General features: G+C 34.9%; 1 protein-coding gene across 1 annotated transcript in view; it reads left to right on the top strand.

Moving 5' to 3' along the window:
• LOC150110294 (CKLF-like MARVEL transmembrane domain-containing protein 4) overlaps positions 1 to 14,576 on the top strand; it is a 30,772-nt gene extending 16,196 nt beyond the window's left edge. The window contains exons 2-4 of the mRNA XM_090392572.1: positions 3,897 to 4,076; positions 7,602 to 7,712; positions 14,420 to 14,576. Of these exons, the coding sequence (XP_090248698.1) occupies positions 3,897 to 4,076; positions 7,602 to 7,712; positions 14,420 to 14,533 (405 nt within the window). The 3' untranslated portion in view covers positions 14,534 to 14,576. The remainder of the gene's footprint in view (positions 1 to 3,896; positions 4,077 to 7,601; positions 7,713 to 14,419) is intronic.
• The last annotated feature ends 562 nt before the right edge of the window (positions 14,577 to 15,138 follow it).

Raw genomic sequence — 15,138 nt, 5'->3', positions numbered from 1 at the left:
TATATGGACTTTTTCAGTTGAAGGTGAGTTAGCTGATCTCATACGGTGATAGCAGGGTTATTATCTCCCGGAAACTCGGGTTTTTCACCCCGCGTACAGACAAATCGGCCTTCAGAACACAAGCAATTTTACAGACAAAAAATACTGTTGGTGGTGTTGATGGGCGATAGATGGCGTTGATGGTAGTATCGTAGTTGTAGAATTGAGTAGTAGGGGAGAGGATGAGATGTATTTCACAAAGCAGAGTAGTGTGGCCTCCCACGATAAGTCCTTAGACTCCCTGGAGGTGTCAAGTAATAATAGTAATAATAATTTAACTTCGGTTGGCTGTGTTTTAGCAAAGACGAAAGAACCACTCAATAAAATACCGTAGAAGAAATAATGTATAAAATAATAAATAATCTATGCTTGGGAAAAAGAATAAAATCGACCGAGTCCTTTGAGTTTCACTGTTATAAATGGATTTGATTTGTGTTTGAATTTACGGCCCAAGCAGCTAAGTGTATGTTGTCTGTAAACTGCATGTATTGCTTCTGTCCAGTTTACGTACTTTTTTGAGATTAAAAACCCAAATTTCTAGAAGGAAGTTATAAATGATGGATGACCTGAAGAACGTTGAGAGGTCTTGAATGACTACACAGCATAAGTTTTCACTGCTGAAAGGTAGCATAAAATCCTGAATGTAGTATGATATACTTTCACTGTTATCGTACATCCATTCGAACTGTGGGACGATGAAAGAAGATGCTGTGGAGAAACGTCGCGAAAAATAATCAAATCTGAGGGTTATGTTTGGAACATTCTCTACTGTTAACACCAATATTATCTACCAAGTAATGAAGTTCTGACTTCAAATTGAAACGAGAGTCATTAGCAATCCGTATTCAGATGTCAATGTCCTAATTTGCATCGTATTAATTCTCTGCTGCTAAACTGCAGTTCTATGGACCTAAACTAAGGATGACAAAGATCTTACTGCATAAAAATCCCTTACCTGTGATCCATCTGCATGATAAGCTAGAAATTCTACATTAGACACGACAACAATTTTGGTAAGTGAAGAGTTCAACTTATCAATGACTTGAAATTGATGAAAATAACCCTCCCCCTGATTTTCATTTCGTACAATTATAGAGTTGCCTATCATAAATATAGTGATTTTTATGCTAATTATCACTAACCAAACTGGAATACAACGTATATAAATTGCGCATATTTAGTTATTTGACAAGATGGGGAAAGAATCATTATGAATAAGGAGAAATACTTCCACATAATTCAAGTGGAATTCCCTCATATCTACATCAATACGAATGAGCTGAATGCTAGCTTGTATCAAGATTTTAATCTCTAATATGCTCGCATTTATCTAAATAGCGTTAATGTACATATACGATAGAATTATGCGTTAATATATACTTCCTAAAAGGAAAAGAGAATAATCTGTTACACAGTATTCATATGGAACAATAATACACACTCGCATGCAACCTTAATGCTTATTTTTTTTATTTTTTCGAAAAAACCTGCCTTGGTCGCTCATCTTCCATGTACGTTAAGGAGTTACCAATATAAAAGCTCTCATAATCATTTGAATTTAAGACTTCTCCGTTTACCCCTGATATATTATCCAGTAACAGCTAAAAATAACTTAACACGTTGACAAAATAAATCAATCTTTGGTGCCTTGAGGTGTGGACATTCGAAATTCATTGCGGACCACAATTCAATTTTGTAAGACTTTTCACATGCTGTCCGTAAAGAATTCAGCTCTTTTAGATCTACTTCGAAAATAAGTGATTAGAAAGAGATGTCATATGCTCACCACAGACTAAACTGCATCGCATGCTTGCGAGCATTTATCACTATTCCAAACCATACTGATTTATACAGTAAGTTAAGTGACAAGATACAAGTGATCACTGAAATGAGGATCTTTGAAAACACAACATTGTTATCTACAAGATGTCGCCACCTGTCAATAGCAACTGAGAACACCGCAGTGTATAGTGCCAAGTATGGAGTCGTTTCAAAACTATGTCAAATGACCACTGTCGATTTAATGTCGTAAAATATCGAGAAAATCCGTTTATCCAAAACGGGAAACATGCTAGACAACTAGCGATCTTTTCCAAGCGAAAAATTTCTAAGCTGCTATGGTATGCATGGACACAAGGAGAGATGCAATAGCTGAAATATAGAGACGGTCATAAAAATAAAAAAAATCTCAAATGCTTTAGATTTTCTTAAATATCTGAGCGTTTTCTCAGGCTGAGGCAATAACCCATCTTGGCTTAAACCCACTGCAAATATATGATTAATACACGTCTTAGTCATATCACATGTTTTATAAGTTGGGGAGAGGAGCCGATCATATAGATCCAGGGGAATTATTGCATAGGATAATGGGTGAAGCGAGAACGATAAGTCATCCATGAAAATTGAGCAAAGGTCGTCATGTGAGTAAGGAAGTCTTTTGCTTGATGGGTGGAGAATGAGTGGAAAGCATTTGCCGGAGTGGCTGGTGAGGGCTCCAGCACTGAATGTATTCAAAACAAAGCTGCAAGGTATTATACTTATTGTGGTCTGTGAGTATTCAACCTCCTGAGTCTTTGAACTCCATGGAGGTTTGGAAGTAATACTATTACTATATCGCCTCCTCGGCATTCATTGAGGCATTACGTTACTTATGAACAGCTAGCCGGTCTGGTTGGCCGAGTGGTTAGCTTGTTCGCTCTCTCCAGCCAAGAGAGCGCGGGTTCGAATCCCGCTATGGGCACGGATGTTTGTGATGGTCCTACTAACTCTGTGTGGAAAGCTAATCTGCGACCCTACACCACTTCTTCTAGCAGAAGACTTCACTCTCAAAACTCGCTGAGGTACGAGAGTGACCATACCGCGTCTACGGACATCGAATGTAAAAAAAAAAAAAAAAAAAAAAAAAAAAGCTACTAACTCCATACAAATCAGAGATCTGTTCGACCATTGAATACGGTTCTCATATTTAAGTATTGTCCGACAGTTGTTAGAACAAAGACGGGTAGAATGATAATAACAAGCCCTGAAATATCGAACTTTACCTTCTCGAATGCAATATAATTCAAGAGTACACCGAATACGTAAACTCTTAGCATACTAGCTAAAATTCCCATTTCTTATGTTGTTGTTTTTTTCCTTTAAATTCTGTCAAGATGCTTTCAAAATGACCAGGCACGAATAAAACGATTGCCAAGTCATTTATTTTCCAGAAAATTAATGCTCCCACAGTCAGGATCGTTGTGATTTTACAAGTATCTTGATCCCAGAATCGGGGTGGGAATAGTCCACCAATAGCTTGATGATATTAGTGAAGAGAAATTTGCTAAAGCATATTGAAGATGAAATGACTCAACTTAATACACTGCAGGAGAGAAAGATGGAGTGTGGTCAAGATTTCTTTCTTGTTTGGAGAGCTGTATTATTCCGAAGGAATTAGAACAATTAATCTCGATTACATCTTTCTAGAAACGTCCTTCCATGAGGATATATGAAGGACAATGATAATCAACTACATGACATCATCACATCGCAAGAAGTATCCCGTAATTTGCTCTATCATGCACGACTGCGTATCCAAAACGACGTCATTTAAGAATTACTGGGTAACTTAGCTGAATAATTTAAACTGTCGAGGAAGACTGTTTTATTGAATTTGTAGCGAGCAGTACTGCAACCCCCCCCCCCCTCTCCAGACACCGAGTGTTTCATTAATACTACAGCCAAACATTGTTTGCTTTAATTTTTAAAATGAATTCCAAACATTATTTTTAAATAAACAGGCACGAAACTACTATTTTGAATTTTTGTAATTACCAAAAATAATAAAGTATTCATTTGTATTTTTTTTTTCTTTGCAGATTGTGGCCATAGCTGGTATCATTTCCATACAGCAAGGAGCCTACTGTGCTTATGATTACGGCAAGTATAGCTTCTACAACTTCGTGGTCATCACCACTTTAATCATAGTAATCATATACATCTTTATATTTCTCCTACAACTGTATCAGTTTTGTCTTCGTGTGAATATGCCACTCACAGTAAGTAAAAATATATATATATTTAAATGAACTTTATGAGTTAATCTATTGTATATCTAATTGCTAAAAGATTTTTTGTATAACCAGGAAAAGGAAACTCATGAGATCATATTAATATTTCTAGTAGGAAGGATGAGGTACAAATATCATCTTTCTACATAACAAAATTTAACAGAAGGTTACCGTTCTTGATTTCAAAATAAACAAAATGCCAAGTCATGAGTGTCTATATACACACATTTCGTCCACATGGCAATTAAATAAGATTAATTACTCTCCCTGCTCTCAAACTAGTAAAAACTTCCGCTTAATCCCTTTTTATAGTTTAACAGCCTTCTATAATCTTTCGAGTATAGTTCTGTGGATGTTTCCACATCTAACGAACTATACTCTTGAAGGAAAAAGAGATTTAGTATGACCTAAGAAGAGAATGAAAGTATAGTCCTATAATCTGATGACGAGTTTCTAGAAGCGGTCAGCACACATCGTTATTAATGCCTCTGACTTTATGTATAAATACAGTTTTTTTTTTTTTTTTTTTTGTATTATATTTACACAAAAACATTTTCATGTTTTTGTGTAAATTATTTTCCGCATTATTATCAGTAATTCATGTGGAATCCTGCCGTCGGCATAGATGTTTGTGAATGTCTTTGGGCAGGGGATGGATTTCGTCGTCCAGTGTGGGTACCACCATCCCGCTTATTGGAGGCCTGAATTGTTTTTTTTTTTTTAAAAAAAAATACGTGTAGTCCCTAGAGTAGGATTTCAGGACCTAATAATAAAAATATGTAAAATCAATCAATAAAAAAAAAAATGGGAGAAATCCTTAACCTACCCACGGTACGAATGTACCATAGATTCGTAGAATCCTCTTTAATGGGTGGGAGTCACATAAAAAAAAAAAAATTATAAAAACGTGTAAAGAAAGTAAAAATAATACAGAAAATAATGAACTACAAAGGTTTCTTATCAATTACCACAATCACTAACTGACCTTTTATGTTGATTAGGGTTGATACGGTGAACAATACAGTTCAACTATTAAACCTTTTCGTTTATCTAATTGCAGTATATTAAGGAAGTGTATATACGGTAGTTTAATGAGTCCAGCAAAATGTGCGTTCCTGTGTGTGTGCGCGTGTTACACAACCCTAGCTGAACATAAGATAAGAAATCTAGATCCACTTGTAGTAGTATGTTCTGTAACTAAAAACGTACGAGGCTAGAACAGTTATGGCAAATCTTTTTAGATAGTGAGCTAAAATTTCTACAAAAATTAGAATCCTCTCATATCATCAACCAATAATACACTTCGTTGGAGTGCACCAAGCTAAAATAATTAGGAAAGAAATTCAAAATTCATAAAAAAAAAAAAAAAAAAAATCTTTTTTGGCTTAAGTTAAAACTTAAAGACCGTTTCTGAAGTGTCAGCGTCTTGGCAACAGTTACTTCAAACACATGGTTGTCATGGAAACATTACGTTGCCTTCATCAGTGGCATATTTTATATGCATTTCATACATTAATCCCACATGAGAAATCTGCAATTTTTATTTATTTTATTATTATGTTTTTAATAACTGGATGTCGTAGTCATTTGGAGAACTTAAAAAAAAAAGAGAGAGAATTAAAAAAAAAAAAAAGACTTTTCCAGAGGAAAAAAATGGTGTGAATGAAAGGAGAGAAGCAGGTTCAGTGGGTTTATAGCTGGGCTACGAATGGATGTCAAGCTACTGCTGCGTGCATAAATTTATATGCTTAGCTGAACGTAGAAAAATCATGGATGCTACTCCAGTGGAATAACACCCTTAAAAATCCTGTGAAATACACGAAACAGAAATCTGGGAAATAGCAGCGTGTGAGAGAGAAGATAACTTGCATTATCCTCTTCTGACTTCTGAACAGCATAAAGAATTTTAGGGGAATTAATGCATCATCCGAAACGAGAACTACTTTTCCAGGTTGGGTTGATTGAGGACTACACAGAGTTAGCAATTGGGGCAGGTGAAAAGTAGTAAGTTCGTATTATTATTATTATGTGACAACTTCAAGGAGTCAACGTACCCGCCATAGACGGGTACTCCACTCCACACAAAAGTACACACAAATTCTACAGTATTTTAAATTTCGTATGTTCTCTGGTTGTTCATATGTTTCGAACATGCGAAATATTCCTATACCGTCTGCATATAACAAGTTTGCAAACTGCTACATTACATTATCAGTGCAGTCGAGTCATATCAACGGGTATCTATATTTCTCGATCTAACGGCTTGGTCGTGTATATTTTTCTGTCCGTCCATGCGTATATAACGATTCGAGATCGTATAATTGATTATTTTGGTGAAACTCGGTATTTCAGAATTTGAAGAAAAAATCGTGAAGCAATTTTGATTTTTGTCAAAGTCGAACACTAATAACTGTCACTTTCATATGAAGAACAAAATGCATTTATAATACGACATTGATATCAGCATCTTTTATGCACGAGTAACGTGTGCAGTACAGTAGTACAATTACTATTGGTCACAGGCGACTTTTAATCGCTTCTCGTAAATATAACCATTGTTTTGCCTATGATAGTATGTGCAAGTAATGCAAAAGAACATTTTTTGATTTCTTTTTTTTTTTAATTCATTGTAAAAATTGGATAAATATAATTAAATTAATTTAAATTAAATGATTGCGTCATCACCCAGCTTGAAGATGAATGTGATATTTCGAAAAGTCTGTGTGATCTTGAAATAATCATCTCTAACAAGATATTGTCAAAATTATAGATAGAAATAAATGACCACCTTAAAATCTCATTAACCTAACCTAACCTAACCTCACTTTCTGCTATTTTATATATCATTAAGAAGAAACAACCATGAACTACGATAAGAGAGGTCGTTTAAAGATGCTTGCGATCTCTGAAGTCGACCCCTTTGAAGTGTATTAATAACCCAGGAGAGGTCGCAGTTCAAAGTGTAAAAGACTAACGAAATACATTGAATCAAAAATGAATGGCAAATAAACCCAGCCATCCATCTATTCTCGCCCTGTGAAGACCCTAATCAGGGATGTTTAATGCAGCCGTTTTAATTTTAATGCAGCCGGCTTGATAGTCTTCTGTTGCATCTCCAAGAGTGTTTGTCTGTAAACATGGGTTCAGAGGGTTTATTTACAGGATGAAAAACTCACCTCCGATTCGAACTCAGGTTAAATAAATAACAGCGATATATCCACATTAACAGCATTAAATTTTCTTGCTTTTCTTCGTAGACGTTATGATCAACATGAAGACTCTTCAGCTGTTTGCGAAACGAGCTCAAGTAAAAATAAAATAAAATAAAAACTGATTAATTTGGATTTTTCTTAATTTTGTAATTTCTTTTGCCATGTTTGTTCAGGAATTACAAAATATGACCACATAATATAAGTATACATTAAGACTTATAGCTTGTAGTATATGTTAATCCCATCACTGTACGTTTCTTTGATTTTGTCCACTGATTGGATTTTTTCCCCTTTTTTGCAGCTACTCATTAACGACATCATATATACCGTAATGTACTTCATCGCAACTATCTTAATATTCATTTCAATTGGTTCGTGTAGCATCCGAGTGGGAGCTCGAGTAGCCGCAGGAGTAAGTATTCTTTTTTATTGATTATTTCTTTTGTGCTGTTTTACGCAAATACTTTGAATCATTGGCTGTGTGTGTGTATTTTTTTTTTTTTTCTTCTTAGGACAGTTTGATTTTCAATAACTCGGAGCTTCCGGTAACAGAGGGGGGGGGGTGAATACACCTTTAGGTAATTAAGCATATTTAAACTATTAAAGAAACAGAAAGAAGAATGGAGGACGGTTAAGCATACTTCTTTTAGTAATCAGAATTTCAGTGTGTTCTTTTGTGGGTCTACAGAAAAATGCAAAGACCTCGAGGAATTTGGAGAGGAAGGGGTTATTGTTGCGATTTTTTAGCTCATCTTCAGTACTATAAGCAACGAAGATTTCACTCCACTCGGATACCTCCCAGAAAGAAATTTTACACTCGCTTTCAAAACTCACAATAGCCTTCCTAACTTGCTTCCACCCTCTAATTGTACTTTTTTTTTTATTTTTAACAAAGCTATTAAAAAGAGCCCCCAGATTACTTAAATTTAACCAACTTAACTTTGCATACCTCCAGTGTATCTCGTTACAAAAAAAAAAAAAAAAAGGGGGGCAGAAACTATTTCCCTAAATAACTACCATTGTTTTATTTCCTGTCTATTCTTGAGTTTGTGTCCAAAAACCTCTAGCAGAATAAAACAGCAGACAATATTGTGCTGACATTTAAAAATAAATCGCCTCTTGTCTTTTATTTCCTAAGGAGTAGAGGGAATTCCTTTGGCCTTCAATTGGAAACCGATGGGAATATAAATAAATTCCGTTCTCAATATAGATTAAACTTTTACACATAAGTTATTTAAATACCAAAGTTATACATCAGAAAAAAAAATGGAATTAGCAAATTTGCTTATTGTAATATTAGGTAAGACCGGATTTACATATAAAATACCCATAACGACCACTGAATTAGAAACGTTTACATAATACCCTGTTGGACCTGCTTTATCCAGAATTACAGCACATATGCAGTTTGGCATAAATTCCACAAAGTGATGGATTGCATCTACAACATACCCGGCGTTCACAAGACAGTCCTTTAACTGGCTTAGATTTGACGGAAGAGGACTTTTTTCCCCAGATCGATGTCCTACACCAGCGCTTCCCAAACTGGGGGCCGTAGGTTTGAGGGGGGCCGTGAAATAATGAAAACAAATTTAAAATGTTTTAAGACTAAGTAGATTTTTATTTTAAAAGAAACGTATTTAACTTTTATTATTTCTCTTTTGTTATTTTTTATATTTTAATGGAAATATTCACACATTGGTGTTGGCGTATTTCGGCGCTTAATGAATATTAGTAAATATTGCTTATTCATATGTTTCATTTCAAAGCAGTGGTTAATTGTATTTACTTCGAATGCTTTCCAGGGAAGCTCCAAATCTTCCTGTTCCTTTCATCACGCGTTCGTAATCAGGGACTGTCGATATTGACTTTATATACATATCAAAACTCGTTTTATATTATCACTGTCATCCGAGCTAGTTTTCTGTTACCAATAAAAGTTTCGCATATACTTCACATATGAAAAAAAGCTTAAACAAGTTCATGTGGGGAGATAGTAACTCGCTTGCAGTGGCAAATAACACGCCCTCCCTAACAGCCACTATACTGCAGAGGCAATAAAAACAAGTAATTTTATTATGCCAGTGAATAAGGCATGAGGAGTCTGCGTAATATATTTCTCAACAAATAGTGCAATTAGAGACAACTGGGATAAAAACACACTAATTAATGAATCACATGTCCCCTCATACAGAAACTATACTGTGTAGACTGAAACAAAACCATATGATGCATGGGCAAACACAGTATCTAACTAAAAACTATTGTTATTAATTAGATGTGTGCGAGTTCGATTTCCCAAGGCAGCAATAAAATTCAACCGAACGTATTAAAATTCGTAAAAGTTTTAAAACTAAGTAATATATATATATATAATGAATGTTATGGCAGTTTCACATATGGAATTCGGTTGAAGAGAGTTAGCATTTCAACTCAATTGTCAGCTATGTTTTTATCTTTTGTTAATACCGCACCAATCATATGCACGTTCACAAAGAAAAATGTTCCTAGTTCGGGGATTCCCTTATTCAGATGATATTCACTAATTTCATGTTATCAGTCTGTGGTGTGCCAGTATCGGTAAGTGGTGATATTATTTGATCTATTCCAGATCAAATAATATCACCTTGATATCATCTCTAACCCTGAGATGGATCTATTCACTTATCCATCTCAGGGTTAAAAAATTTAACCCTGAGATGGATAAGTGGCTGATAAAAAAAAAAAATTAAAAAAAATTCCCGCGAACAATCAGAAGAAGCAGAAACAGACTAAAAAAAAAAAAAAAAAAAAAAGACAGTAAAACGGTAAGAGGCAAAAAATGTAATATATGCATTTGATTTTTGCAATATTCGCCGTGTATGTTTTGTATTGAATATAAATACAATAAATATTATAATAATATATCACTCTATTACAATTTTTTTTCGAGGGGGGGGGCCCGTGAAATATTTTAATTTTTGCCAGCCCTGTCATCCAGAAGTTTGGGAAGCACTGTCCTACACGTTCTCACTGGGGTACAGATATGCCGGCTTTGTGGTGGCCAGGGAAAATGGTGGAAGTCGCTGTCATGCTTGGTGAACCACTGCTGAACAAGTCTTGCTCGACAGACAGTAGCATTGTTGCCCATGAAACAATCTGCATCTGCTGGATAAAAAGTAAACATTGCAGGATGGACTTAATCAGCAACAATGTTAAGATATTCCTTGGAGGACACCTCACCTTCCAGCAACATCAGGGGACCCGTTCTGTACCAATAAAAAAAAAAAAAACATTCCCCACACCATGAAACCACCTCCAGCAGAGCTTTGTTGTGTTTTTACAAGACATAGCATGACTCGTCGGATCCACATGGCTTTTTTTTTTTCAGTCTTCCAGCGTCCAGTCGCGGTGTTCTTGACACCACTGTAGACGAACTTTCCAGTTCTTTGTAGACATCATTGGTTTTCTTAGAGGCATGCGACTGCCAATACCGATCCTCTTCAGTTGAGATATGGGTCTAGAACATCATTACTTACTTCGGTTAACTGCTGCACAAAAGAAATTCTGTTTGTCCGTAAAAGCCTTCTCAGACAACGGCGATCTTGTTTCTGTCAGAAACAAGATCGCCAAGAATGCTACTGTCTGTCGAGAAACTGTCTTATATCCCAGTTACTCCTTTTAGACAATGTGGGTTATTTCCCCCACCGATTTAACATCCGAGATATCTCGCCTTTTGAGAAACCAGTCAGCTCTGTTTCAAAATCGTCACTCCAGCTTTCAGTACATGAATAATGTGAAGAAAACTAGAGGTCATTCATAGAAATTGAGTAAGAGTGTGGGTTGGTAAGGGAGTGTGGACTAGATTTGTTTCTTGGAGAGTGGTGACTGAGTGAAATAGATTGCCAGGGTCAGTTGAATGTGCTTTGTCGGTGAATAATTTCAAAGCAAAATATGACAGAATTGTACAAGTATTGATAATTGTTGATTAATATTTTTTAAGTTGATCTCCCAGGATCCACTGACTCCAATAAAGTGCCTGTATAATAATAAACTCGGAATACCAATAAAATTAGAATCTGTATATTATTTTCTTAATTTAGGTGTAACGAGCCTGTGTAGCTCAGTGGATGTGGCGTTTGCCAACCACCGCGCTTGGCCGCACGAAGGAAGACTTGGTTTCGAGTCTAGTCGGCGACTAGAGGAAATTTTTCTAAGCCTTTTTTCGACCGGTTCCCGAGTTAGTCGATCTCTGGCACGGGCAAGCAGGTTTTTCCTCCAGGAAACTCGGGTTTTTCGTCCTGTAAACTCAAGAAAATCGACCGTAGAACCCATATTATTTCAGACATTAAATATATTGTGTTAGGGTTAGGGACCACGAGATGGCGGCACATTTGAGCCGTCTCTCTTCACTGAGTGCCGCTTAATTAGTGATAGCCTTGGGCCATCTATCTCTGATTGGTACCAGTGGAGATTGAACTGCCCACTCAGTCTCCAAAAGTTAGATAGGGCTAAATGGCCTCGCCTACTCCCCGTATACGGGGAATAAAAAGGCGTTAGCTGATTTTTTTTTTTTAGGTGTAAGTTCGTTATCCATGATAATATAAATCATTTTCAACGATCTGTATTTTTGTAGATCTGTATCCGTAGTGAATTAACAATGAATACTTTGAAACTGAATAGCCTTAAAGTAATTCGGTGTTAACCACATTACATAACTGTCTCTCATAAAAGTCAGGGCTAGTTTTATGTTTTATATCTATATCCACTTCTAACAACTTGTTCAAAAACTTTTTTTGAACAAAAATGTCTCAAAAACGGAAAATGTATACCTAGATATAATTTGGGAGTTCCATCATTCTTTTCCTATATGAAAGAAAATAAATACCTTCTACGTACATTTGAGGATCCTGATTTTAGGTGGGAAATGAGTTTCATCGGTCTGTGTAAGACCACCTCCCCTCTTATTGGAGGTCTGAAGTGGCTTAAAAAGGTTCCATGTTTGGTCTCTAGAGCAAGGTTTCGGACTAGGTAAAAATGATAAATAAAAATGCTAAAAAATCAAGTTTAGAAGCGATTTAAAATTTTTAGAATAATAAGTGTTAAAACCTTATACATTTCATTTATATTTATTTAAATAAGAAATATAACAGCGTGGTGTTAACATATAATCTCTCTAATTTCAGTTAATAGTTCAATAAATGAATAAATGCAGTAGTGAGCAAATTAATCCGAACACTCGCATTTAAAAGAAAAATTTTAATTTCCCATTAAAATAAGTACAATAATTAAACTCCAAATTTATCTAATAATTTATATGTGCACCTCTGTTCCTAATATGTTCATTAATTCGCTTAGGCATGGATTCTACCAATGTAGAACATATTTTTCTTATTTCTGCATCTCGAAACCATACTTTTATAATGGATTGTATTAAGTTATCCTTTGTATTATCATAATTTAATCTTCCAAGTCTCTTTTTCACTATGGCCCACAAATGTTCTATTGAGTTAATGTCAGGTGAGTTACCTGGCCACTGAAGAATTTGGATGTTGTAATTTTTGAGGAACTTTTACACTTTTTTTGAAGTGTGGCATGCAGCGAGATCCTGTTTGGAAGAACTCATCTTTCAAAAGATGAGTTCTTTGTCTTTCTGGATCTGCGCTTTTCTCCAATATTTTTATGCATTGGTCACTTTCATCATACCGTCAACAGGCAAAAGTGATCATGGACAGTTGAGTATAGTAACATCTTTTTTAGCTAGGTGGTTAGGAGCTTGTTGAAGATGGATATGAGAAGTCTTCTCAGCCGCTAATGTGAGTACATAGGGTACTCACTCTCCTCGGATAAAGAAATGGCTCTCATCTGAGAATATGACCTTCTTCCACTTCTCAACAGTCCAATCTTTGTACACTTTTGCCCACTGCAGCCGCTTTATCTGCATAGCCTTCGTCAACAGTTGTTTCTTTTTTTTGGTCAGTCCTCCCTGCTTCCAACAATCTATAACGGACTCATGTTAGAAACATTAATCCCACTAGCTTCCAAGTCTCTACTTAAGTCTACAGCAGACAATCTTCCTTTCCATAACTAGCCAATGATTTGAGTAAGTATAGTTTTTCTTTTCTGTCAGGGAAAAAAGGTATCGGTCTCCCTAAACCTCTTTAAAATCGCATTAATAGTACTTAAACCAACACCACAATCATTGGCAAATTGTCTTTGAATCATGGATGTGTGCTGAGAAAGAGTACATATTTTTGAACGCTTTCTTGGAGATGTATCTATTTTAGAGCTGCACAATATTAATAAAACACTACGAATATCAACTTGTTTACACTATTAAAGGCGCACAAACATTGTAGAGAATAGTAAACCAAAATTGTGAACTAAAACCAAAAACTTGATAAATTTAGCTTATTCGGATTAATTTGTATTCAAACATTAGTTCACTGTATTCAGTAAACTAATGGTTTTAAGTATGCATTTATGAATGAATAATTGCGTCATAAAAATGAGTGGAATTAATCTTCTCCACTAGGAAAATTTGGCGCTAATACTTTTTAACGCAACACAATATCCAATAATAATAAGAGCCATTCTGAAAATGCATTATTTTTCTTAAGCTGTTCTGGAAATATTTTGCCTTTTTTTTTTTTACGGTACATAAACATTTAAGATGTTTTACTCGATTTGTTAAACTGTATGTGACCATTTTCTTATATATCAGCATATGCATTTTATACTATGCATATTACGTCATTTTACATTCCATTAATTAAAAATCTTTAGTTTTCATTTAATAGTTCAAGTGACATTCCAATCGGAGCCCTCTAGTATGCAAATTTGCAACTAAGTTAACATGCGTTATTAATTATAGTTTTTTTTTTCTCGTTGTCACACTTTTTATTAGAAATCTAATATTATGTTCTTCTTTCGTTGCTGTTGCTCTCTGTTGCTTCGTGTTAACTTCCTGATACTAAATAGTTACGCCCAAATTTGTATCTAAGTGGCTCTGTGCCTAATGATATATGACCACCCTTGAGTTCAGAGTAACTGCATACTTTAGTATTACGTCAGTGCTATCTTTCATAAAAAGTTAACTGTGTTACTGTTCTATTTACAACTTCCTCATTTATATTTTAGGTTTTCGGCGTTTTGGGATTCCTGCTGCTTGGGGCATCAGCCTACCTAGACTATCGCTGGTTCCGAGGTTTGTATGCAGGTCCTATTCCAGTCAACAAAGCAGAACCAGCTTGAAAAATAAATAAAATGAAAATAATAAACAAATGCACTTTCACTACACTGCCAATATTTTACTCACATGATTGTTATGATCGCTTTTTTTTTTTTTTTTTTTTTTCAATGGTTGTATACGAAGAGTACTGCATGAAATATGTTATCACGCGGCTGTTGGAAGTTTCAGCACGTTTGTTGTATATATATTTCGTGCTATTTAATGTTCGTGAGTTAAATGCCAACTGAAATAAATTATCTATTGTTTTTTTTTTAAATACACATCTTGTATTATATTTTATATTGGAAATTTATTTGTATTCTTATTTGATGTTAATATTCCCTGAAAACTGAAGATTGCTATGCTTTATTGATAATTTGCTTTCGGTAAAAAAATAAATAAAAATAAATAAATAAATAAAATACTTAGTTTTATTTTTATAACCTCTTGAAAATTTGACAGAGAAATGAAGACCAGAATAATATGTAGCACTTTTATTTAGAATTTATTGTTCTATAAGTTTTTTTTTTTTTTATAATAAATGTATATGTTTCGATTTCCATAATTAAAAATAGACAACTCTTGATCCTCTAATTTGTGCAAACAAAGAAAAAGAAAAACTTCAAGC

The sequence above is a fragment of the Typopeltis vanoorti genome, chromosome 1, assembly GCF_054136105.1.
Source record: "Typopeltis vanoorti isolate ZY-2024b chromosome 1, IOZ_Tvanoo_1.0, whole genome shotgun sequence".
In the NCBI taxonomy this organism is placed as follows: domain Eukaryota; kingdom Metazoa; phylum Arthropoda; class Arachnida; order Uropygi; family Thelyphonidae; genus Typopeltis; species Typopeltis vanoorti.
The sequence above is the reverse complement of the archived record's forward strand: the minus strand, read 5'-3'. Positions and strand labels throughout refer to the sequence as shown.